The sequence below is a fragment of the Gymnoscopelus microlampas genome, assembly GCF_963454915.1.
Source record: "Gymnoscopelus microlampas genome assembly, chromosome: 14".
In the NCBI taxonomy this organism is placed as follows: Eukaryota; Metazoa; Chordata; class Actinopteri; order Myctophiformes; family Myctophidae; genus Gymnoscopelus; species Gymnoscopelus microlampas.
The window spans coordinates 40336431-40364059 of NC_139951.1; the positions used below are offsets into that span (position 1 = coordinate 40336431).

General features: G+C 42.0%; 2 protein-coding genes and 1 long non-coding RNA gene across 4 annotated transcripts in view; 2 read left to right on the plus strand and 1 right to left on the minus strand.

The window, feature by feature from the left end:
- entpd1 (ectonucleoside triphosphate diphosphohydrolase 1) overlaps positions 1–13697 on the plus strand; it is a 52101-nt gene extending 38404 nt beyond the window's left edge. For both annotated transcript variants that reach the window (XM_084078622.1, XM_084078621.1), the window contains exons 5-10: positions 2184–2343; positions 3113–3316; positions 5848–6105; positions 8293–8406; positions 9479–9616; positions 13420–13697. In XM_084078622.1, coding sequence (XP_083934748.1) covers positions 2184–2343; positions 3113–3316; positions 5848–6105; positions 8293–8406; positions 9479–9616; positions 13420–13626 — 1081 coding nt within the window. In that variant the 3' untranslated portion in view covers positions 13627–13697. The remainder of the gene's footprint in view (positions 1–2183; positions 2344–3112; positions 3317–5847; positions 6106–8292; positions 8407–9478; positions 9617–13419) is intronic.
- Positions 13698–13921: 224 nt separating this feature from the next.
- LOC311060897 lies at positions 13922–17044 on the plus strand. Its single transcript, XR_014602337.1, has 2 exons — positions 13922–14235; positions 14344–17044. It is a non-coding gene; the product is annotated as an uncharacterized lncRNA (long non-coding RNA).
- Positions 16141–26084, minus strand: LOC311060896 (potassium channel subfamily K member 1-like). The gene is made up of 4 exons (XM_084079274.1): positions 25858–26084; positions 24800–25132; positions 21087–21497; positions 16141–19322 (listed from the first exon to the last, which is right to left on the minus strand). Exons 1-4 carry the CDS (start codon positions 25865–25867, stop codon positions 19024–19026), a joined length of 1053 nt encoding a protein of 350 aa, XP_083935400.1. The 5' UTR covers positions 25868–26084; the 3' UTR covers positions 16141–19023.
- Positions 26085–27629: the final 1545 nt, after the last annotated feature.

Here is a 27629-nt window from a genome sequence, read left to right on the forward strand (position 1 = left end):
GAGCTCGTCACCCAACCGGGCTCAGCTGGTCTGGTCTTCACAGGTGACGGCGCACAGGGCAATCAGACTCTTGGCCTCATGGAGAGGGTACTAGTACAGGAAGATTGTCTGAGGTGAAATAGGAGCAGGGCGAGGGAGGGGCAGAGGCACACTCAGTGGGAAACGGTCACATCAGGGACAAAACAGGGCACACTGGACACTGACAGAGGCCGTGATCATGACTAGATAAAAAGAAATGTCCTTCCCGATAGCAATTCCGCTATCGGGAAGGACATAGACTGGCATACTCGCCGATACCGATACCAGCATTTTAAGCAGTATCAGCAGCTTTTCCGTTACTGGTATCGGTATGGAAAACAACTCAATCATGACAAGCACATCTTGAGGCTCAGCATCTCCCAGTACGTTGGTACAGATACTAAACAGGCCAGATGTTATCTTTTCTCTCAAATGCCTTGTTGCACCAGCCTCTACCCCAGTGATTCTCAAATCTTTTAAATTCGAGGATCCCCAGTTTACTCTGAGAGTGCTGAGACCCACAAGGGTCCATTTGGTTCCAAACTAGGGTTGTCCGATATTGGCTTTTTTACCGATAACCGATATACCGATATTGTCCAACTCTTAATTACCGATACCGATATCAACCGATACCGATATATGCGGGGATTATTGTGATTAGGGTAAGCTCAAATTCACACCACACACACCATATACAGTAAAAACTCCTGTAACTTATTTATAAAGCAAAAAAAAAAAAAAAAAAAAAAAAAATTTTTTTTTTTTCAAAAACCGATACCGATATTTTCCCGATATCAATTTTTATGCTAATATCGGCCGATAATATCGGGAGGCCGATAAAATCGGACATCCCTAATCCAAACTATATAATGATTTGTGCCCGGGACCATCTGGAACCTCCCCAAGGACCCTTGGAGGTCCCCCAAACCCGCTTTGAGAACTGCTCTAGCCTAATACCATATAGGGCTATAGTTATATTATGTCTTTACCTTACTGCACGATAAGCCTCAATAGAATGGAATGTTCCCCTTTGTGCACACAGGATAAGATATTAACATATACATATACCATTACCATATCATATTTAACACAGCGAAAGCACAGCAAAGATGAGTATACTGGTCATTTCCATCATCCTTGTAATGTAAACTCTGTAATGTTGTTTACATTGGCAGTCTCTCATAATGGACATGAAGGCAATGCTAACTGTATCATCACATAAGCACTCTAGCCTGGTGTGATATATACTGTCACTGTCAGGTACAAACCTTGTATCTCCATGTTCCATCTTTTTAGTTTTTTTTCATAGATTAATAATCTATTTTTACTTTATCTTATGGCAGTGTCGTGCAAAAGTAGCGGTAATGGACATTCCGCAAGCTCACTATGCATCTTGTGAGCTTTTTTTAAAAGCCAACCTTACAAAGGATTTTACAGAATATAAAGCATAAACCAAATGAACCATGAAGCCCTATAACCAGTGATTGGTCACCCAAAAAAGAGAACCTTCAACTCAATAAACAATAAATCCCCGACAGTGACGATACACTATATACTGTCTAGCCATAGTTACATTTGTACTTGAGCTTCACTGCCAAGTCAGTGCATGTATTACTGGCAACTCCCTCGTGCAGTGGCTGCCACTTTATAATTTATGGCTCTGAGCGCATTGATTTGTATGCGGGAATAAATACATTATTTGTGTGCTGTGTGCGTGTGTGTGTACTTGTATTAATTTACTTGTGAGGGCCCAATGTTTTCATGGTCCTCACAAGAAAAGTTTGTCTTTCTATGGTCACGCACCCAAAATGTTCTAAAGCTCAGATAGATTATAGATAGGCTATTTTGAGTGCACAACAGCGGCGTGAAATTAAACTCAGACTTTAGGGTTTTATGATTAAAAATGGCAAAAATGTAGAAAAAGAAATGGCATTTATAAAATTACCATCCTAAAATGTAGATGTCCCGTGTGTGTGTGTGTGTGTGTGTGTGTGTGTGTGTGTGTGTGTGTGTGTGTGTGTGTGTGTGTGTGTGTGTGTGTGTGTGTGTGTGTGTGTGTGTGTGTGTGTGTGTGTGTGTGTGTGTGTGTGTGTGTGTGTGTGTGTGTGTGTGTGTGTGTGTGTGTGTGTGTGTGTGTGTGTGTGTGTGTGTGTGTGTGCGCGCAGTATGGAGAACGCCTCTGCATCAGAGGAGGTGTTTGAGGCCGTGTCGAGCGCCTTGCAGACGTTTCCCTTCTCCTATCAGGGAGCTCGCATCCTCAGTGGCCAGGAGGAGGGCGCCTTCGGCTGGGTGACTGTTAACTATCTGGACGACCGCCTCAATCAGGTCTGTGTGTGCGTGCATGTGTGTGCCTGTGCATTTGCGTGTGTGTGAGTGATTATACATGCATGTACTGTACTGTATGTTGCATAGTCAGCAGTCAGCACTGTAAAAACGGCCCAAAAGGTCCATATGTTACAGGTTTGTGTACATTTCTGTATGTATAGTGTGTGTGTGTGAGTGATTATACATGCATGTACTCATTGTACTGTACTGTATATTGCATAGTCAGCACTGTAAAAACGGCCCAAAAGGTCCGTGTGTGTGTGTGTGTGTGTGTGTGTATGTGTGTGTCTGCATGTGCAGGTACTTGTCTGCATGTGTGCATGTAAACTTATCTGTGTGAGAAATGATGTTTGCCTGTGCTGCAGGCTTTCTTGTGTGCGTGCATGGGTGTGTGTGCGGTGTGTGTGTGTGTGTGTGTGTGTGCGTGCATGTGTGGCACGCGCACACACATTCCTACCTTCAAGGCAAGGCAAGACTAGCACATTTCAACATGGCAATTCAATTGTGGTTTACATAAAACATTAGGCGAAGTAAACACATTATAAATGGACTTTTGAATTCAGTAAAAAGAAAGAAGTAAAAATAAAAATGCTTCATGGGGTGTGCAATTGATAGAAAATACGTGATTTTTTGGTGAACTACTCATTTAATGTGATAGTAGGCTGACTGTTAATTTGGCTGTTAATATGCAGGCTTGGCTTGTGGTTTGACCGATTGACCAATTCGATTTAAAGCTGAACCTTCTTGCTCTTTTTGGTCTGCGCCACAGGGCTTAAAGACGACAGGAGCTCTGGACCTGGGCGGAGCCTCCACCCAGATCAGCTTCGTACCCGAGAACTACGCCGGCACAGAGTCGCCCAACAACTCTGTGACCTTCCGCCTGTACGGCAACGACTACATCCTGTACACACACAGCTTCCTGTGCTACGGCAAAGACCAGGTGCTCCGGCTAGCGCTGTCGCAACAGACCCAGGTACAGGCACAGGCAGTGGTGGAAAAAGCACTCAAATATTTTACTTAAGTAAAAGTACTAATACTGAAATAAAGTAAAAGTTTGGAATTCAAAATTGACTTGAATAAAAGTAAAAAAGTATTGGTATCAAAATGTACTTAAAGTGTCAAAAGTGAAAGTACTCGTTTCGCAGAATGTCCCGTTTCACAAGTTTTCAAATGTATAAAATTAATAAACATCCTTTGAAAATAGCAGATCTACAAGCTCACAATGCGTCGCATTGCGACTCATTCAAATAGCTATTTTCAAATAGCCGAAATGTATATATAGGACTGAAGTTGTTAATGTATGTATAATAATAATACAAAATCTACAAAGTAACTAGTAACTAAAGTTAAAAAGTACAATAAAAGTAAAATATTTGCCTCTGAAATGTAGTGGAGTAGAAGTAAAAGTATTGAAAATTGGAGATACTCAAGTAAAGTAAAAATACAGTACTTGAGTAAATGTACTTAGTTACTTTACACCACTGGGTACAGGCCACCAGCTCTCTAATATAATGCTTGATACTGAAAATAGTCGATCTACACGCTCACAATGTGACACGCAGATATGACACGTTGTGAGCTTATAGATCTGCACTTTTGGGCATGCGATAACATCGCACGGTGGTGCATAAATTAGACACAATGCTCTCGTCTACAGATATTCCGACATTTTGGACTTTACTTAAGGTCTTATCTTGGAGATTAGCAACCTGATATATGTAGTAAAAAAAGTAAGTAAGTCCCAAGCACTCAAGAAATGTCAGGAGGAGGAATGTGGATACAATTAACCTTTCCTTTCATTTGAATTTAAAAGAGCTGTATAAAGTGATATTTTTGTTAAATTGCCCTATATTCCCATAGCAATCATTGTTATAGAGTGTTTGTTCAGTAACAAGGGTCTCACCAGCTCTTAGGTAAACAAAAAATATATTCAGTTCAGGATACCAATTTCATCCAATTACGAGAGAGACTCAGAAAATGGGATAAACAAGTTAAATTGGAAGTGATGAAAATTGGAACACAATAAAATTGAAGCTGATCAATGGGTTCTCTCTCCTTAATATTGTAGTAAAATTGGCATTCCGACCTGAAAATGTAAAAGAGCTGGAGAAACGGGGAGACCCCCGGTTACTGAACAGACCCTAGTCTATAACAATGATTACTATTGCTATTACTTTTTCCCCAATGTCCCAAGATGATCTTTGATCTACTTTTGCACTCAACTCGAGCACCAAGCTGAATCCTATGCTGCTGATGTCAGGAATGGGGGGAAAAACCCGGCCTCAGCACTGGCAGGCTGAGGGAAAAAACTACCCAAAGTGTTCTAAAAAAGGCTGATAACTCAGTTGCAGGGACACAAAAAAGAATGAATTTGCTGAAACAAAGTTTTAATCTCAAAGGAGAAAACGCAAAAGTTCATTGATTGACAAAAGTCACAAAAAGGTAAACCCACTGAAAAGTTATTTTGAAGGCTTAATGTCCAACTCAAAATCCTCACAAGAATCACAAAAAGCAAAGTAAAAAAAACTATCTTTTGAAAGGCATGAGGGATTCAGGGAACAGCTAGGGGCCAAACAGAGTTCACACATACAGTAAACACTAAGCAATGAACTGAGGAAAAGGCAGGGTTTAAATACACAGGCAAACAATCAGGGCAATAGAGTACAGAAGTCCTGACGTCACTCGTTCATCCCCTGGTTCGTAAAGTAATTTCTCTATGGAGAATAACATTGGGTCATCTTAGAATCGTCTCATATAAGAATTGTGGTCCAAAAATAAACAAACTGTCTCGGCGATATTGTCAGGGAGGTGGCTCTGTATCGTTTATGATAGTCAGTCACTTATATTTGATACAGTCTGTTTCTGGCGAAAACGTAACTAATTCGGCGGAAGTAACATTATCGTTTTCTCACCGTCAGTTGATGCTTCATATCCATAAGAGTCAAACCGCCGGGGTCATTTGTTTATTTTTGGAACACAGTTCTTATTTGACACGATATTAAAGACATCTATGGGAATTCAGAACGGGGGTGGAAAACCGCAAACCAGGTAGGATGTTTAAATTACGTCAGACTTCGGTGCTCGATGACAATGAAGGTTAGGACACAGGTGAGGTGGGAAACAAGGAGGTGTGGTGGGTAATAAGCAGGCGAGCAAAAACAATAAACACAAGTTAAGAACAGAAAATGTCCAGAACGACCATCAAAACCATAGACGTATAAAGGTAGACGCCTCCTCCGACTCCGCCGCCATATTAGAGGGGGCACGCTTCCTGACTCCTGGTCTTTTCCGAGACTTGGCAGATTCTAGTTGTATAAAAATACAACAGGATATTTTTATACAACTACATTCTGACAAGTCCCGGAAAAGACGCGCTGTGATTGGCCAAGAGTCAGGAAGCGTGCCCCCTCTAATCCGGCGGCCGCGATACAGGTCTCTCCAATGAACTGCAGGCCCCAACCAATGACAGCTGATATATGTAGTGTTCTCCTCTTTGTCCCCCAGGCAAGTCCGAGCACAGTATCGGACCCATGTTTCCACCCTGGCTACAGCGAGCCCAAGAAATACTCCAGCGTCTACGAAACCCCGTGCACGTCGAGCCGGAAGCCCCAGGCGGTGCCCGCGGAGTTCACCCACACGGGAACGGGGAACTTCGCAAAGTGCCAGGAGAAGTTGAAGAAGGTCTTCGACTTCTCCAAGTGCAGCTACAGCCAGTGCTCCTTTAACGGCGTCTTCCAGCCAAATTTGAATGGCCCTTTTGGGGTGAGTTCCATTCTAGTCACACATGATGTATCAATCGTTTCCCTTGTACTGTCGGCCCTCTAAGCCAGTGGTTCTCAACCTTTTCAGGCCGTGACCCCCCCAAAATAATCATATTTGAACTGGGGACCCCCCCAAACATAATCAAATTTGAACTGGGGACCCCCCCGACCCTGACAAGTACTTGGAATTGTAGGAATTGAGGCATTACATTTAGTTTGACTCAGTTCCCACAGATAAATATTGTGAAAATATCAGATTTACAGCGGCTATTTTCATTTTTTTCCCTCTAATATTATTTTACAATTTGACCAATGTTTGACCAGTTTTTATGGTGTACTTTGTTGATTACTTTTGATGCAGTAATGGTATTTTTTCAATTCTTTTCATTTTAAGGGTCCTTAAATTGTCACTTTACTGTCATCTGGGGGTCCCGACCCATAGGTTGAGAACCATACAGTCTGGGGGTGTCGTTCACGGTGCACATAAATGGTATTTTAGGCAACAGACACTGACAGTGCCGCTTGTTCACCAACCCCCCAAGCCCCCCCCCCGCCCGATTTTCCCAAGGCCATTCCTGGAATTTGAACTTTCAACCTCTCAGTCACAATATGGGCCCTGTCCTGGTAAAAATGCTAAAAATGAATGGATACCAAGAGCGAGCGTTAAAGAACGTAAATACGGAAACATGTTTTCCAGATTGGTAACGGAAACATTAGTAATTCCCTCAGTATCCCGGCCAAACGGCTGTTTGGGAAGCAACGGCGGACAACAACATCCGGCTGGGCCGGTGGGCCTGGCTAATAGCCTCATGAATCAAACATGACACAGTGACTTTCAGCGTTGAATACTACTACACACTCATTGGAAACTTTAGTCGTATCTGGGTTACTGGGCCTGTGTGTATGTTACTATAGCGCTGGTTAATCAGTGCTTTTCTGTCACTCTTTGCACATACTGGAGCATTGGGAACCCAAAAGCAGGACAGCCAGACAGGTACAGTAGTGTTCAAAACCCATGGTTGGGTGTTTTCATACAGGTTAACAGCATAGACACTTATTTTTAACTCTATGCACAGACACCACAAACAAACTGACATGATGCGACACCGAACAATGACCCGACAAGGCAGTGCCGCTTTAGACTCCACAGGGGCTCTACGCAGGATACGGGACACATGCACGCGCGCGCACGATTTTTTTTCGGGTTTCCCGCGGATAAAGTTACTTTTTTTGTTACTTTATTTCGGTTTTAGTGTGCTGCGCAGCCTGCGCTGATGTGAACGCAGTAATGCACGTTATTTTCTGCTGAAGGGAGGGGGCGGAGAGGGGGCCTCTTTGATCGGCGGGTAGGCGGGGCCCCACGCAACCTGCGTAGTGTGCGTGTAGGGAGAAGCGGCCCTGCGACAAGGACTGACTGGGGAACAGTGTTGCCAGATGGGAAATGTTGAATTATTGTACCGGAGGCTTAACATCATCATATTTGAAAGAAAACTATCGTACACAGCCAAAATTGCGTATTTAGTGTAAGAAACAACCTTGTTTGAGACTCCTACGTGCCAAAAGCGCATCACATATGCTGCATGGAAGCAGACAACTTGGATCTTGCACAAATAAAAGCCAGAAACTGGACTGGAAAGACACAACCGGTGTATTTAATGCTTCCAAGTACAGATCTAGGGTCAGATTTACTGATTTACTGACTTATTTTGCAAAGCAAAACCAGATCCTGAACCAGCAGCCAGGGAATTTGGGTGATATGGCGAAATTATCGTACATTTTGGCATTTTGGGCATTATTGATCGTACATCGTACAGAGGGTAAAATTATAGTACAAATACGATTATCATCGGACATCTGGCAACACTGAACAGAACAGACCACAAGCAAACTGACATGATGCGACACCAAACAATGGCTTGACAACGACTGACTGGGGGAACAAGACAAATATACACATGAGGGCTGATTACAATGAGATACAGCTGGGGTTAGACATGGACACAGAACCATGAAAACTAGAACATGAACATAGAAATGGAAAACGGGCAAAGTCTGTGACTGTGACAGCTTTCTCTCTCCAGTATTTTGTTTTTGTATAGTCAGCAGCACTTTGGTTGTTTGTTGAACGTGCTCTCTAAATAAAAAATGACTTGACCCATGACTCCGTTCATCTCTCCTATGGCTGCAGGCCTTTTCCGCCTACTACTTTGTGATGAACTTCCTCAACCTGACCGATACCTCTGTCCCTCTGGACACCGTCAAGAAGGCGCTGACAAGCTACTGTGCGACGCCTTGGGACCAGGTTGGGAACATGTTTTACACAACATCATTTTCATCCAGCACATCTATATTGCATACATGCCCCAGGGGTCCTCGAGGAGTTACAAGTTCGTAACTCTGTGAGCGTACATGTGGAACCAAATGAACCCTTACAAGTCCTTTTGGTTCCATTTGTACGCTCTCAGCGTGTCTCCTAAAGCATTGGTTTTCAACCTTTTTGGCATCAAGGACCCCAAAATGTACACATATTAGCCCACGGACCCCCATTTGAAAAGATATGCCAGGGACTCAACCATTTTGATTTCTTGGGAGTCCCAGTCTACGCTGTATCATCATCATTAGTGTTCATTTAACTCTGAGAGTGTACAAATGGAACCAAATGGACCTGTTAGGGTCCATTTGGTTCCATTTGTACACTCTCTGAGTTACAGACACATAAGGGTCAATTTGGTTCATAACTATTAATTTGGCTGGGGACCCCCTGGAACCCCCTGGGACCCCCTCAAGGACCACTGGTGGTCCCCGGACCACTGGATGAGAACCACTGTCCTAAAGGAATGAACGAGGACTTTCCAATCAACCACTTTTTATAATTTAACTATTTATAACTCTTGTTGCCTAAGATTAATTTACCTGATCATTTAAAATTCTGTTTTCTATACGTTTTATTAATCAAGCTGTCCATTTGTGTTTTTTCCACTGTTCTGTGGATATGTAAATGTTGAACACTGTATCTATTAGATTGTTTCTATCTGATTACCTTGCGGTGTTGTTCCACCCACTGATTGATAGCGTGACCTGTATGTCTATTTAAGTGGGTGAGGTACACACTTCTCGAGTTTGACCCGATGAAGAGCTTTGGCTCTAAACGTTGTCAATAAATTACATTGGAGTTGGAGCAGATGAGTGTGTGGGTTTCTTTTTCTTCTACGCTCTCAGAGTAAAATTTGCAATTAGGATTTTACAGTGTAGATTGGGGTCCCATGAGACAAAAATCCTATCAAGTGGGCATCCGTGACCTAATGAATATAAAGGTTGAGAATCACTGCCGTACATTAATGTTAATATGATCTGTGTGTGTGTGTTTTGAACAGATAAAAGCGGAGCACCCAAACGTCAAAGTGAAATATCTGGCTGAGTACTGTTTCTCGGGCACGTACATCCTCACGCTGCTGACAGACGGATATAACTTCACTGAGGACAGCTACAGAGATATTAAATTCATCAAGCAGGTCAGTAGATCACAGACTGCTCATATCCTCTCTCCTCGCCCTGGGTTATATCCTGTTTCCTGACCTTTACAGTAAACCTTTGGCAGGGGGTAAAATTGTATGTGTGTGTGTGTGTGTTCCTATAACAAACAAACGCATCTCTATACCACCACGCGCTCTTACCACTCTCCAAATAATCTGTTCAATAAATCAAAAGGCAAGCAGAAATAAAAGCCAATTTATTTTGTTGACTCAGAAAAGGTGACAGACATTTCGGCTATCCACCATCTGTCACCTTTCCCAGGGCATGGACAAATTAAATTGACTTTTATTTCTGAGTGCGACTGTCCATGTTTTTAAAATGTATTTTGCGTGGTCCTATTTATAAAAATTCCAATAAAAATATTCCAACATTTTAATTATTGATAATGATCATAAATAATGATATTTATTATTATATACATTTTTTAAAAACTTTTTTACTTTATATACATTTTATACCAATGTACATGCATGTAGAATACTGTGAGGTTGAGTGAGAGTACAAACGTGATCAAATATTGACCTGTGGACACACAGGAGACGTCTCTGTAGGAACGTTCTCAGTCTCCAAGTGACCAAAACAAGTTGTCAAGAGACTGAAGCACAACTTTGATAATGTCCAGATATGGTAAGCCATCTTAGGAGGAGAGCTAGCTAGCTGTCTGTTCTCTTGGGAGGAGTTCAATAAAACTATAAAAGTTTAGGACACCTTCCACCATCTTGTCATTCTGTTTAGTCTTGCATAGCCAGACGATCGAATTGTCTGGCTATGCAAGGGTATTCTCTGTTGAGTATGTGGTGTTAACACTCAATATTGAGCCACGCTTATACTAAATATAGCAAAAATAAATATTGTATCAATCTTTATTCTCAGCTGGCAATAAACTAGGATACAACTAAATTAATGTAATAGTATAATACTGCTCAGAATTCTACTGTCACTATAATGTCCAATAATATTTCCAGATGGATAACTGTTGCATAATATTACATTAGGATACGACTGGGTACCAGACACCTTGATTACACTCTGGAGTTTATGAACAGACTTTTGATATATAGTATATTGGCTTGCCTTGATAGATTCCTCTTTAAAAAAAATAGTAATTTCAGAGTTGGGAAGCTTCGAATGCTTATCATGAATTGATGTCAAAGTAACACAAGTGCAGGCAGGGTTCCTTCAACATTCAGTAATTACAGTGAAGTGTACAGTAGTCAAAAATGCAAGCACTTACTGTAAGTGCACCTCAAGGCTGTGCTGATAATTATGAAGTGGTTTGAAATGCTGACAATCATATCATCAAATGGAATCACTCAACTCCTGCTGAGAACCTATCAACTCCTGCTGAGAACCTATGTACCCCTAACCAGAATGGGGGGGGGGGGCTATTCCCCCTATGTAGTGAGGTGGGGGTCCCCTCTAGGAGGGCTATTTTATACTTGTAAAATGTGGAAATATAACATCCTTGATCCTTCGAAAATGTTGATGGCGTGCCAAAATAGGGATGCAAGGTTGAAAGTGGCAAACCCCACCAGCCACTGGTGGGGTGGGGGATCGTTCAAGGAGGAGGTTGCGATAAAATTATGTAACACTGACACTGACTGCAGTACATACAGGTCATAACTTGATAGCCAACACAAGACACCTGTGTCCAACATTCCAGTGACTAGACTAGATAGACATCAGAGGAATTGTAGTCTCAAATGTAGTGTACAAGAGGCCATATTCAACATCAAGGGAGTTGTCCTAGACCTAGATCCTCTATTTTTTAAAGATTTTGACACATTTTGAAAATAATGAGTACTTTTACTTTTGGTACGTTAAGTATATATTGATGCCAATATGTTTGTACTTTTGCTCAAGACGCTTCTTTTAATGCAGGCACTTTTTGTTTAACTTTTTCAGTCAGACAACTCTTGGATTGATTGAATAAATATATTTATTGAGCATAAATAATATATCTTGCGTATGAATATTTATAAACATATTTGGCGTCAAGGCTCGGTCTCATTTCATTCAGTCCCTGCAAGCATGAAATATTGATTTGCCAAATAGATCTTACAGGGAATGAAATAGACCCTCCATAAGGGAATCGTATAGAAACAGAGCCCACAGGTGGATGCTGGGGTGGTGGTGGGAGCACAAGAAAACTTCATAGAACAGAGTACAAAGCAGCAGCAACATAGCAGAGCAGCAAGATGGCAGAGCAGCAGCAACATAGCAGCAGCAACATAGCAGAGCAGCAAGATGGCAGAGCAGCAGCAAGAAGAATGAGCAGTGAGCAGGGAGGTTTAAATAGCCCCGCCCCAATCAGATGGAGTGAGCATGTGACTGATCAGCTGATCAGGAATTGGCACAAACTGGAGGCGTATTACTTTATGGTAATTGGATTCTACCAAGCCCCTCCCTGCCTGCCTTACAATTGGCTCAATGAAAAAACAAGAAAACAAGGACTCCACCCCCAGAGTGGGAGCCTTGTCACATTCTAATACAGCCAAAAACCCTAATACAGCCAAAAACATTTTAACTGGTCTGGTGGCGTGCCTCGTTGAGCATTGAACTGTCGATCTCCAATCCCCCTGCTGGCACTCTTTTTCCGACAACCGCAGACCTTTTACAGATAAAGTATAGTTTTGGACCGCGACGGAGGCGCGCCGTCTCAAGCGAACTTGAGCCACGAGAGGCACCGCCGAAGCCAAAGCGAGCGAGTCGTCCTGCCGAACGTTGCGAAGTTTGCTTGAGTCGACTCAGCGCCGTCCGAGTTGTGTACTGATAGGCACAGAATCGTAAATCATGTTTTGGGGTAAGCATTTGCCCCAACTGCCACTCAAAGTGACTACTGGCCAATCAGAGTGCGTCTTTTCTGGGACTTGTCAGAATCTAGTTGTATAAAACTATCAAGGGAACTAGCTCTGCAGGCTTCGCATCATTCATTTTGAATACCGCCACTTTACTTTTTGTTTTACTTTTACCATTGTTGTAATAATGCTACTTGTACTTACAGTAAGTAAAAGATCAGCGTTGTAGCTCCTCTCACAACATTGATGACACAGGTCGGGTTCTTTATAAACGGGCATTTATTGCTTCAGGCATTCTCCTCATCCCTCAGTCATGCCGTGAGAACTATATGTTCACAAAAAAATAATAAGCACACAATCAACAACTTCCACAGTACATAACATACATAACCAAAGCATACATAAATGAAAATACAATGACATGTAGAAATGCTCACTGCACAGGTTAAGTGTGTGCATCAAACAAAAAAATAGAATACCTCGTTGGCCGCTTGTTGTGGAAAAGAGGTTCTTCGTTCTTTTGTTGCTTAATGTCCTTAAGAGTATCCTTTTGACCAACTGTCCTTGGTTTCAGACGTCTTTAATAACTTTAGCAGCGCGATATCACATTAAACTGCAAGTTTCCAGAGCTTAGTCAACAGGTTTGTTTGCACCACCTGTCAGTAATGACATGCAATCATGCATCAATCAATAATGGTCCGGTGTGTGTGCTACTGACAGACAGGGAACTTTGTTCCGCCCCAGAAAGTTTTAATCACATCATGTTTTAACATTTTTAACCTTACATGAAATCAACTATGAACCAATTATTTATTTAAATCAAGAAATTAGGAATGATACCTTATAAACTTAATGACCATAAATGTTCTGTATTTTAGCAATTTTAGTATTTTGTTTGTATTTTAATAACGGCACTTACAAGCGTGCTTCTATCCAACCACTGGTGTTAAAACTCTACACATTTCTCCTTCGTGTGTCTTTAGATCCGAGGCAGCGACGCGGGCTGGACACTGGGCTACATGCTGAACCTGACCAACATGATCCCGGCGGAGGCTCCGGACGCGCCGCCCCTGCCGTACGCCAGCTACGTGTCCGTGGTCACCCTGATGTCACTGCTCATCTTCGTGGTCTTCGTCATCAGCATGCGTCCCTTCTGGCCCCGTTGCTCCAAACAGCCGCACATCATATAGACACAAAGCATGGAACGGAACGGAACGGAATGGTCTGCAGCAGTGGTTCTCAAACTTTTTTTTTTCAAGGACCCCCATAACTCTGGGAGCGTACAAATGGAACCAAATGGACCCTTACGGGTCCATTTGGTTCCATTTGTACGCTCTCAGAGTTACAGACCTGTAACGGGTCCATTTGGAACCCCCTCCTCAAGGAACCCTGAGGGTCCCCTAGGACCCCACTTTAAAGGAGTAGTTCACCCACAAAATGACTTACTGTATTTCCTATCAATTACACACCCCATGAAGCCTTGAATTCGTGGAGATTTTTTTTGTTTTTGTCGCATTCCTGAGCCAATAATTTGATGACTGGGTCATCGGTCAATAGGAGACTCAATTGAGTCTCCTACCGGAGACTACGCCGGTCATCAAGTTATTGGCTCAGGAATGCGACAAAAACAAAGAAATCTCCATGAATTCAAGACTTCTTGGGGTATGTAATTGATAGAAAATACGTTTTTTGTTTTTGGGTGAAACACCGATCGGTCTGCAGGATGGGGCCAGTGTGCAATGTGACTCAGTGTATATGTACAGATGTGTGCGTGCATGAACGTGTGTGTGCGTGTGCGTGTGCGTGTGCGTGTGCGTGTGCGTGTGCGTGTGCGTGTGCGTGTGTGTGTGTGTGTGTGTGTGTGTGTGTGTGTGTGTGTGTGTGTGTGTGTGTGTGTGTGTTTTGAGTGTGTGTGTGTGTGAGTGTGTGTTAGGGCTGGGCGACATGGACAAAATCAAATATCACAATATGTTTTACCAAATACCTCGATGTCGATATTGTGACGATAATATCAATCTTTTTCGTTTTTTCCAAAAATGTTCAAAAATAGCAGATCAACAAGCTCACAATGCGTCGTGTGACGCATTTTGAGATTGATGATCGGTGCTACTTTTAGCTATTGCTGAAAATGTTTGACCACTTTTGATAGTATAATAATACAGCTTAACCACTTAAACCCACAGTTGACTGTGGAGTCCCCCAGGGCTGTATGCTAGGTCCTCTTCTTCCCCCCCCCCCCCCCTCAACACCAAATCTCTTCAGCCAAAAAATAGCCGATCTACAAGCTCACAACAACGTGTCGAATGTTTGCCCCACAGAATAAGGTCCGCTATAGAGGGTTCATGTGGTTAAGTGGTTAAAACCAGGAAAAGACAACACTTTAGCGGCCGTGTCCACAGAGAGAACGCCTTATGAGCGCTTTGGACATCATTGTCCGTAGAGCACCCAAGTCTGACGTAATTTACGCATCCTACTGTACCAGGGTTACGTTTTTGTTTTTTTTCTCCCTCATTCTGAATTCCCATAGATGTGTTTAATATCGTGTCATATAATAACTGTGTTCCAAAAATAAATGACCACGGCGGTTTGACTCATATGGGTTTGAAGCATCAACTGACGGTGAGAAAACGCTATTGTCACCACCGCCAAATTAATTACATTTTCGCCAGGAACAGATAGGGTGTAGGCTGTCACGATTACAAATTTAACTGACGATTATGTAATAATTGTGACAGAGACGATTATGTAATAATTGTGACAGGCCTAGAAACAGACTGTATCAAATGTGAGTGACTATCGTAAACGATACAGAGCCACCTCCCTGACAACAATGCCAGGACAATTTGTATATTATTGGACCACAATTCTTATCCGAGACGATTCTAAGACGACCCAATGTTATTCTCAATGGAGAAACTACTCCTGTGACCCAGGGGATGAGCGAGTGACGTCTTCGGTACTCTATAGCGCTTCACATGCAATGTTTATTAACACCCGCACAACAACGTTCAAACCGATCAACCATTGCTGTGCTAGCTTGAATATCCTGATCTATGTTATTAGCACAAATAGCTTAGCTGAAACGATGTAAACATGGACTCTCTCATGGTTGTGGTAACGATTCAACGTAAAGGTCGTAAATAACTGGGTCGTCAGACACAGCCAGAAGGATCAAAAGAGCAGCACTCCTCTCCCAAAAGTTGAACTATAATCGTCCGCTTGAAGCACCCAGGGCTCGGGCAACGCGGAAGAGTCTTTACCATAGAAATGCATGGCAGACGTGGCGCTGCCAATTCAGAAGGCTCTCTTTGTGGACACGACCCCTTTATGCCATATATCACAATATTACGATATCCAAAATCCCAAACGATATCTACTCTCATATCACGATATCAATATAATATCAATATATATTGTCTAGCCCTAGTATTAGTGTGTAAAGAACTTTTGTGGGATAGTGTGTGACATGGGTGCATGTATGTGTGCATGTGCATGTACTGTACAGTATGTGTGTGTGACAGTGTGTGTATGAGCGTGCGTGCGTGTGTGCACCCTCTTGTGTCTATGCGTGTGTGTATAATGTGTCTTGAAATTATGTGAATATGCTGTTAATAAAATACTCTTGTTTATATAAAGATGCTTTGTTGGTAGTATTGTTTGCGCTGAAAGCAAACGCAGTCATGAATTGCTCGGGTTATGCAAGGTCAAGACTCCAGGATTTATTTACATTTGTTCAGGGAAATGCATTACCTAATAGTAATCTTGGTGCAATGGTTACACACACTTCAAAGATTATGAAACAATCGTTTGTACTGTTCTTTGTTGCATACTGGCCTTGGAAAAAAAAGACACCTGCCTACACTTTCAAACATTGTCTCTGAAAACACAGATTGTCATATCTCTGGCCAAAATAGATTTTCTCAGGGTTCTTTTAAGCAGATTTATGAGGCTGATAAACCTGCTTTCACTGATTCAGTGGTTTACTATGCTATGACCCACAGGCATTCACAGAGGGGGCTTTCACAGGGAGGCCAATTGGAAAATTGAAAAATTAGATTAAAAATTAACCCATTAAGACCTGAGGCCGATTCTACGAATGCCTTCGAAATTAGTAGCTCTCAATTTTTTTCGTAATTCAAAATTATTCAACCTTTTTCAAAAACGTTCAAAAATAGCAGTGACGCGCTGTGAGCTTGTTTATCTGCTATTATATATATATATATATATATATATATATATATATATTTATTATCTGCTATTTCCCGCTTTGAATGGGTTAATAAGATTATTGTGGCACTTTCCCTATTTTGGGCACGTGATCATTGTCAAAAATGTTCATAAATAGCATGTGTAACAGTTTACAATGCATCACGATGCAGTGGGGTATTTTTAAAGCCATGTTGCATCTGCATGCAGCCGCAGGCTATGGCTTTGGCATGGAAAAGTGTCAGAGGAACCTCTAATATAACCTCAAAACAAGGTTGAGGTTTTTCATTGTCATTCTGTCTGAATTCCTTCACTAAAAAGAGTCTTCTTAGGAAAATCAGTGTGTTTATTTCCGCTAACACTCCTCATAAATATATCTGTGGGATAAATAAAACAAAACAACAATGAAAGTGCTGCCCTCTAGTGGCCGGAGAGGTCATACAATACAGTCAAGGGGCTTATGGATGCAGAAGCCAATCTCTGGTATAAATCAAAACCAGGAAACAAAGAGTAAAACAACCTGTTTTTTTGTTTTTTGGACATTCTTTGCCATCCCTTGGAATCCACTCCACACGCACATTTAGACGAGGAGGAGCCTGCAGGCCTATTTCCATCTCAGGCACTTTGCAAGGCCGATGCTGGCCAAGAGGGACATTTTCCTATGCAAAATGCCCTTGTAGATAACGGCACAGGAAGTCTTCGCAGGCAAAAGGAGAACACTGTGCCACTTTGGGATACAGTTTTTTTATGATGACGTTGTTGTCGTCAGGATGTGCCGAGTCCTGGGGGTTTCCCTCCGTTTGGGGCCGCAGCCCTTCCTCTTCTATGTGATGCAGATTACGGGTCTGATTATGGACAGGGGAGAGTGGAGGAGGAACCGGAGAAAGCCGGTTAATCAGCACCATCCAGAGAGAGAGAGAGAGCCTACGGGCGGTGGCCCCTTTCACTGCAATGTCTGTTAGTGTTGGCACAGGTGGGGGAGGCAAAGTGCTCTTTAAAGGGCCTCTAGGTGACTCAGTGCATTGCTGGCCTGTGCTGATGATGCGTAGACACATAAAAGCCTGGTTATATTTTCTCGTGCACCGGTATTGCGCACCAAAAATAGCCAATCTACAAGCTCACAACACGTCGCGCTGCGACGTGTTGTGAGCTTGTAGATCGGCTATTTTTGGGGGCACAACATGAATGGTAAATGGTGCATTTATATAGCGCTTTTATCCAAAGCGCTTTACATAGATTGTGCATTACATTCACCCACACATTCATACAGTGATGGCAGAGGAAAGTAAACCATGCAAGGCACCAACCTACTCATCGGAGGACATCAAGGACACTTCGACACTTAACTCTGGGGGAGCCCAGGGTTGATCTGGGAACCTCGCGGTTGCCATCTGGCCTCTCTACCGGACACTCTACCCCTGAGCCACTGCCGCCCCTCCTAGCACATGCATGCTCAAACATACACACAAACATGTAGGCCAAATCTAGAATAGTTCTCTACCAGTGTTGGTCAGTAACTAGTTATTAAATAATACATTGCTGTAAATATTATTTCTTTCCGCAGTACCTTAGTAACTTTTATGTACTAACTTATAATGAACATGATTTGTTCTTGACTGAGATCAACTATATTAAGTCAATCAATTATACTTCTAGGTTGTAATGCGAAAAAAGAACAGATCTAGACTACAAGCTATCAACATGTTGCGATGCGACACATTGTTAGCTTGTAGACCTGTGCTTATTGAGCATGTGCCCTCTGGCAAACATTATGATGTAACGTGTACATTGAAAAGTAACTAGTAACTTATTACTCTTCCATAGTAACTTGGCCAAACACTGTTCTCTACTCGGCAGACATGAGAACAGTCCCTCTGACCAGTATGTCCATCACACACACACATACAAACGCTGTGAACTAGGGATGTTAACAATTAATCTATGATCGATTAATTGCCGTTGAGAATTTAATCGATAAAATGTATCGATTTTCAATTAATTGAAATAGATCATTTTTTTTTAAACTTATTTTTTAGTTTTGGGCTAGTGAAAGTTACAGATATGGTGTGTGTGATATCAATCGTGAGCTTACCATAATCACAGTAATCCTTAATCATATTCAAGTTATTTTGGAGAGAAATGAGACAGAGAGCACTGCAGAGGGGAGGTGTGTGTGTCTGTGTCCAGCTGATGCTTGTTGACCTCGTTAATGTTATATACATCAAGGCAATTATGTTTCTGCACTCATTTTTGGATTCGGACAAGAATTTTCCTTTTGGCCCTAAAAAACACCGCTTATCAATTAATCGATTAATCGATCGATATGGTTATCAATTAATGAATGAATCGATCATTTGCATCCCTACTGTGAACCACTGATCTCAGCTCAGTTTGCCATTGGCCGTAGCATCGGCCGGCGTGTACGGCATAGAGGCGAAGGCCTTGTTGCTGTCCTGCCGCAGGGAGGCGGCCTGCTGGGACACGGACGAGATGACCGGCGTGTGGTCGGGCTCGTCGTGGTCGGCCACGTGCTCGTGGTCCACGATGGTGGCGGTCTCAGAGTCCAGCTCCCTGGTGGTCTTCTCCTGGTAGAACCTCCGCCGCAGGCTCTTCATCTGAGGCAGCTCGCAGCAGGTCTCCAGCACCACCAGCATGAACACCAGGCCCACCAGGAGGTAGACTGCATGGGGAGGATGAGGAGGAGAGGATATGGAATGAAGAACAGTACAGTTTGGATAAGAGAGACAACTCAACTAACAGTCAGAGGAGGACGTGTACGTGTATGTCATTTTACTTGCCGATTAATTGTCGCTCAAATAATTGCGATTAACGATATAATTTGTCGTTGAACATTATGAATAAGAATTACATTTCTGTTTGGCTTTTAGGCTTCGTAAACAAAAGGTGCACAGGGCAGAGATGACAAATAACACATATTTAATTACTGTATTCTTAAAAACAAATATTAATAGTGGAAATGTTATATATAAAAATATTTAGTTTAAAAAAATATATATGGTCATTCATTTTTAACATGGAAATGATTATGACGATTATACATATTAAGATCATTGCGATTTTCTCAACTAATTGCAATGAGGCGATTATGTAATAATTCGTGACAGGCCTACACTCAGCTCAATATAATATTATCAAAGTCATGGGGCCCTATTTAGATGATCTATGGCACATGTTAGCACATGGTCTAAAGCTGTGCCAACTCCAATTTTGTTAGTTATAGACGGCGCAAAATGCAATGTAGTAAAAGTACCGCACAAAGGAGCAAAGGGCTTGCATTTAGTTTCTGAATGTGTGTTTTGGGCATAACATAAAATGAGAACAATTAGAGAGTGGTCTCCCATTCCCTTTACGAGCTAGGCCGCTGCTCCATCATAGTGCATTGTTATTTAAATGACGGTATTGGCAAGTTGGAGGAGACACTAACGATTTTCTGCTGAGGAAAATGGATCTGTTGATGCACGATCTGTTAAACACTCATTAGTAAACCAGAGGTGAACCATCCTCCGTGACCATGGTCAGTATCATGACAGTATCATGTCAGTATCATGGTCAGTATCATGGTCAGTATCAGGTCAGTATCATGGTCAGTATCATGGTCAGTATCAGGTCAGTATCAGGTCAGTATCATGTCAGTATCATGGTCAGTATCATGGTCAGTATCATGTCAGTATCAGGTCAGTATCATGGTCAGTATCATGTCAGTATCATGTCAGTATCATGGTCAGTATCATGTCAGTAGCATGGTCAGTAGCATGGTCAGTATCATTGTCAGTATCATGTCAGTATCATGTCAGTAGCATGGTCAGTATCATGGTCAGTAGCATAGTATCATAGTCACTGACAACATTTCTTATGTTTTTATCCCGATTAAGCGATGTCATCAGTGTGAACATGTGTTCAATCTGGATGTAATTTGATTGCAAGCAGTGTGAACTTTTTGAGAACCTGTCTAATGTCTATATGGGTCAATCTATGATCTTTAAATAGCAGGGAAGCACTGCACTGGGGGACTGTGCTAGACTTTAGAACAGGTCAGAGCTGTTCTAATGCACAATCACTTTCTGACTTTCCTCACTCCACCCAAGATTGCTATCTTGGTTGCCAGACCACACCTCATTTTAAGATCAACACGCCCATGGGCGCACTGGTGAGCACAGCCAAGTACATTTGGTTACATTGATTTTGACTATCATAATATTGTGATATAGCTTCAATAGTATCTTTCCCTGGTCTTAACCACTTAAACCCCATTACGGTTGAGCGAAGTCCCCCAAGGCTCTATACTAGTGTATTTTCTGTTTAATGTTATTGTGGTGACAGCCTAAATCCCTGCACAAGAAGTCTGTTTGAACAACATCAACAAATACGCCCAGTGAACGATCATGAACACACAACATGATTTGTTGTAGCAACGGTCGCTCACCTGTGATGCCCAGTCTGTAGAGCAGCCTGTGGGGGTTGGCCTCCCGGCTGTGGGTCTCTCCGGGGACGTAGTCCCCCAGGCCGATGGTGGTCAGCGAGATGAAGCAGAAGTACAGGGCCTCCAGGAAGCTCCAGTCCTTCTCCCAGGTCATGAAGACCCCGGCGGGGATGAAGAGGAAGAACGTGGCCATGACGGTGGTCAGGCAGGCGGCGTGGACAGCGGCGAAGCTGGCCCGGGTCATAACGTAGCCCCACCGACGGTGGAGGTAGGACACGGGACGTCGAGTCACGTACCGCAGGATCCTCTGCACCACGGCGGAGAGGAAGAGGAGGGTCATGGGGATGCCCAGGAGGGTGTAGATGATGCAGAAGGCCTTCCCGCCGTCGGAGAGGGGCACGGTGTGGCCGTAACCTACACATGAAACATACACAGCACAATGTCAGAGGAGGTCAGATTAAATTACTTCATCAAATAAAGATGATTCCACGACCAAATAGTGGGAGCACTTTTATTTTGAACTCTATTACTGTACTGTTTTTATTATCAGGCACTTGACGAAGGACTGACCTAATTAATTACTAATTAGTTACTCTGATGTTCTAGTTGGAGAAAAAGAGCGGAAAAGAATATGAACTTGAACATGGGTTAGTTTTTGTGCCTTTGTATCTTGCTTTTCCTGTTTTTTTTTCTCTTTTTTTCCTGTTTTTACTGATGTATAATATATTTGTGTCATTGTTTTGTTGCCCGTTCTTTTTTTTTGTCCCCGTTTTGTTTTTGTCCCGATGTTGTATTTTGTGTTGTCTCTGTAGTCGACATGACTGCATCACTGTGGTGTCCACAGGAAAAAAATAAAGTATAAAAAAATGATTACTGTTCCCATTGTAGAATAGAATAGAAAAATGTTATTGACATCAATAAAATACACAACAATAATGAAAATCGTCAAAGTGGGTCAAATCACAAAAAAAGGCTAAAGCTTGTTTCCATTGTGGTCCACTCCAACACTAACTGTTGGTACGTTATACACAAAAAGTCAATTCTCACACCCACTCTTCACCTCTTTACCTCTTTATACTACTACCGCTCTAAAAGAGCACTTACATGTGGCTGCAATTCGAAACTGGCCCCTGTAAAAGTCAAATCCCCCCCCCCCCTCCCTCAAACTGTTCATATTACATAGTTTTGTTTTTGTTTTCAAACTGTTTATATGATGTTTTGCAAAGTGTATATTTGTGTGTCATTAATGTTTCGATGAATTGAGTACAAAGGACCCAGGCAATTCCAGGTAATCCGTAACATGAAAGTTAGGGATTGCAGCTTTAAATACAGCCCATAATTACATGATAGTCCACACTCCACAGCTGTGTTGGAGGACACACGCACACGCACACACACACACACACACACACACACACACACACACACACACACACACACACACACACACACACACACAAAAACAACTCACCCATTCAAAGTGAAGCATATTGGATTACTGAACTAGAGACTCTCACACTGTTGGGAATTATCTAAGACCTGGATCTCAGGGTCTTCCTGTACAAACCCAGCCCACTGGCAAACCCTAAATAGAGTTTTAATGAATGACCTGGGTGATGAAATTCTTTCACCTCTTGTTGTTTTGTGGGATTGTCAACGTTACTTTATGCCTTGCCCCTGATTATCCTGATTGATTTAAACCCTCCCTGCATGACACAAAAAAAATGTTTACCTCTACAAAATGGTTTGGTCATCACTGAATTTGTGTATGCGTCTTGGATAATTCTTGTTTAAATTATGATGCAGTTTCTCAAATGACACTGTCATACCCTATTACCCCAGGCCATATGTTATTGTTGATCTTAAGTGTTTCCTGTCCATTGATGTTTGAGGCTATCAGGTGACCTGGCCACACCTCAGCTTGTGCTGATACCACTGTGGTTGAATCAATAACACCCCATGGAGCATTTCAATATTGTAGACTTTTGTAACCAGATTTTTTTAAATTGTTTTATTTTCTACTGTTTTCAGTACAATAAAAAGAAAACATGTATAAGTGACCCCATGCTGGCTTTGCTATGTGTTCTTTACATAACTAGTAGCCTACAGTTATGTAAAGAACAGGTAGAACAGCTGTTGTGATATAGCCCTGGTAATCCGGATCTAAGACTGTAAATCTAGATCAGGGTGTCATCACAACAATCCAATGTAGCTTTGGGGGGAGAAAGAAAGAAAGAAACAAAGAAAGAAAGAAAGAAAGAAAGAATGAAAGAATGAAAGAAAGAAAACAGCACAAAGTCAAACAGATTTCTCATCTGGAAACAAAACATGGGATTTCCAAATCCAGACTTTTTGAATGGAGAACTGGGCCGGAACGTTGATCTGTTGGTTATAATAACCACCTTTGGCCAATGTTGACATTAGTACTCTTAATTATAGTAAGCAATGCAAGTTTATTTCCTACAGCACATTTCAACAACAAGGCAATTCAATGTGCTATACACATAACAACAAGAAAAGGAAACAAAATAAAATTACACTAGTAGCCCACTGAGCATTTTTCGGGCTATTAGACGTCTAAAATACGGGTTAAACCGGGTTATAACTGGTCCAACAGTGAAAGTATTTTCAACGTCTAGGCTAAGCCTAGACGTTGAAACGTCATTTCAAGGGCTATATATGGACGGACTATATATGGACGGACTATATATAGACGCTTAGAAAACAACTAATCAACGTTTGTTGAAAAAAATCACTGTTCAACCAGTTACAACCCGGTTTTAGATGGACGTCTAATAGCCAACTGGGCTATTAGACGTCCAGTCTAATAGCCCAGTTGGGCGCCTACACAGTATGTATTCAAGTACTGTACTGAAGTACAATTTTGAGGTATTTTTTTACTTAACTGGAGTATTTCCAATTTTCAATACTTTTACTTCTACTCCACTACACCTCAGAGACAAATATTATACTTTTACTCCACTTTGAGGCATTTTGTTCAAAACGGAGCACTCCTGCAAACCATTCTGCAAACCATTCTTAGCCAATCAGGATGGAATATGAAAATTCTGATCGACCCGTTTCGTTTAATGACTATAGAGATACTGTGTACCGATTTGCGTGATGTTTGGACAAAATCTGTAGGAGCACTGTAAAAAAAAATGATGCCCATGTGAACATTTTGGGGCAAAGGTTCCGAATTGGCATCCAGGGAGTGTGTGTGTGTGTGTGCACAATTTCGCTGCGATCAAGCCAACAGTGCCGGAGATTAGCTGTCCATAGACGGACAGACGGACAGGGTGCAAAACATAGTCTCGGCCATCAGGGACGTGCACAGATAGACTAGGTGGTGCTACAGCACCTGCCCTTTGCCCTCTTGACCAGAAGCGCCCTGTTTACAGCAGGGGTCTCAGAGTTACTACGGGGGGTCCGCCAAATCTTTATGTGATATGATTTATCTTTTTACTATAACCACTCGAAAACCTAGCATCCCTTTTCTGAGGAGAACTTTAGCCAAAAATAGAAGATCTACAATCCCACAACGCCTCGCAGATCGGCTAGTTTTGGCAAAGAGGTATAGGTGTAGAGGGAAAAAGGAGCAGACAAAGTAAACAAAAAAAAGTATAATTTACTTGAGCACCTGCCCCTCAAAATGTCTGTGCACGCCACTGTCGGCCATGCCTTTCGGTCTGGCGGAGACAATAACAATAACTCACCTGTGGTGGTCAGCACAGTGCTGGTGAAGAACAAGGACGACACAAAGTCCCAGTTGGCGTGTTCGGTCTCGTTCCCCAGCACGGACACCCCATAGTTGCTGGCCTCCAGGGCGCGGGCCAGCAGCTCGTCCAGCCGCTCGTCCGACACGCAGCCGTTGTCCTCCAGGAAGTCCCGGCGCGCGGCGTCCAGCTCCGCGCGGAGCTCCAGCTCGTAGGGCAGCTCCAGGGAGGAGAAGACCCCGGCGCCCACCAGCAGGTACAGCGCGTAGACCAGGACCAGGAGGGCGAAGCTCAGCGCGCTACGGTGCCGCTCCACGAGCAGAGCACACAGACCTGGCAACCCAAAGTGTTGTTGTAGTCATGGTTTTGAGAGAGAAACAAGCAAAGCAAGGTCTATGAAAACACCAGCCCAAAGGAAGCAAGCCCTGCCTTAAATTTGCCCTCACATGTTGTTTTATAATGCAATTTGAATGTGTCCTGGGTCATGGGAGTTCTGGCTGACTTGGAAGGATTTTAAATCCTTACATAATACATTGGCTATTTGAAAATAGCCAATCTTGTAGATCTGCTATTTTCCAAAAAAAATCTTGAAAACAATTTGACATTTTTAACAACACAAATCTTGTATGGGGGATAACATGTTTTCAGATGGGGGGGACTTGAAAATGTTTGAGAAACACTGGTTTAAACAACATTAGTAAACAATTACACCAAATAAGCAACTACACTTTAGAAACAAGCCCAAATAAGCAACTATACTTTATAAACAAGCCCAAATAAACAACTACACTTTAGAAACAAGCCCAAATAAACAACTACACTTTATAAACAAGCCCAAATAAACAGCTACACTTTAGAAACAAGCCCAAATAAGCAACTCTTTAGAAACAAGCCCAAATAAGCAACTACACTTTAGAAACAAGCCCAAATTAGCAACTACACTTTAGAAACAAGCCTAAAAAAAACTGCAACAGCAACTACCAATCATTTACAAGCAACTTTACAGAAAAACGAAAAGCCCAAAGTAGCTTATAATAAGTGGACATGGCAACACTGACCTTCACGCATCCCTCCGAGTCCGATGTCTGTGATCTTCTGAAATCCTTTTCTTTCTCTATGACTGTAAATATGATCTCTGAGTAGGTTCTTTGATCATATAATTCACTCAGTGATGTGATGTATGTTGTAGTTTGTTTATTATTTCCTTAAAGTGACTCTTCCAGTAGGAGTTGTCGGCGTTTTGTCTTCCATACTCTCCTCTCTTCTCTTCCTCATTCCTCTCTGGTGCGAGTAGGGAATGGATGAGTCACCTGGGCAGACAGGTAGACTGTGTGTGTGTGTGTGTGTGTGTGTGTGTGTGTGTGTGTGTGTGTGTGTGTGTGTGTGTGTGTGTGTGTGTGTGTGTGTGTGTGTGTGTGTGTGTGTGTGTGTGTGTGTGTGTGTGTGTGTGTGTGTGTGAGAGAGAGAGAGAGCGAGAGAGAGAGAGAGAGAGAGAGAGAGAGAGAGAGAGAGAGAGAGAGAGAGATAGAGAGACACACACAGAGAGAGAGAGAGAGAGAGAGAGAGAGAGAGAGAGAGAGAGAGAGAGAGAGAGAGAGAGAGAGAGAGAGAGAGAGAACGAGAGAGAGAGAGACTAATCTCCACGCCCAACCAGTTTGACAGGTTTTGTTTAGAGTCATGACAAAGGATTTATTTACCAAAACCAAGGCTTTGTTTCCTCTCAGGATGAAAAGCTTGAGCCAGCCTGTAAATAAATAAATGAATTTATATATACATATATGATTTTATATTATTCGTTTTTATTCATTATACATTATAAAAAATAGTATTTAATGAATTCATATATGTATATATAATGTAAAGTATTATTATTATATTTTTATATATATATATATATATATATATATATATATATATATATATATATATATATATATATATATATATATATATATATATATATATATATATATATTATCTTGTATTTTTAATGTATTTTTATGAACAATCAATGTGTCTTTAAACCCACACAAAAATGTACAGTAATAGATCAACAGTAAAATCAACACTGGTCCATTTAAGCCTTCTATGTGGCCATGCTGCCACCAGAGAGAGACAGAGGATAACCAGTCCGTTTGTTTCCGTCAAGGGCCAGTAATCCTTGTGTCATTTGTAACAGTGGTGTAAAGTAACTAAGTACATTTACTCAAGTATGCCTACTGTACTTAAAGGACGACTTCACCCATTTTCAACCTATCTTCATATAATTGGTCCTCACTAATGCTCATGATAAAATGGTACCAATGTTTTCCTACTCAGTCTGTGTCTCATAGGAGCGCTGTGGACACTTCAGAAACCCTCCTACCACCTACCAGTGACATCATCATTATGCGGAATATTTTTTTTCAAACAGGATTTCAAATCTTTTATTTAGATTTGTATTAAGGCAAGCAGGTTATGCAAGAGCAATGGCTGGCTCCATTATAGCATGCTAACTTTCCAGGAATAGAAAGCCTGCAGTATCTATTGTCTTGGATTCCCCATCTATGATGTCACTGGTAGGCAGCTTTCTGAACCGTCCACAGCCCTCCTCTGAGAGACAGACGAGGTAGACAAAAATGGTGCCATATTATGATCATTAGTGAGGACCAAGTATAGTCGTCCTTTAAGTACACTTCTGAGGTACTTTATGTATCGGCTACTCCTATACATCTCAGAGGCAAATATTGTACTTGTACTTTGCTCTACAATTATTTGACAGTTTTAGGGCTTTTAATTGTAACAGAGTATTTCTATGGGGGTATTATTGGTAGGCAGTGGTGTAAAGTAA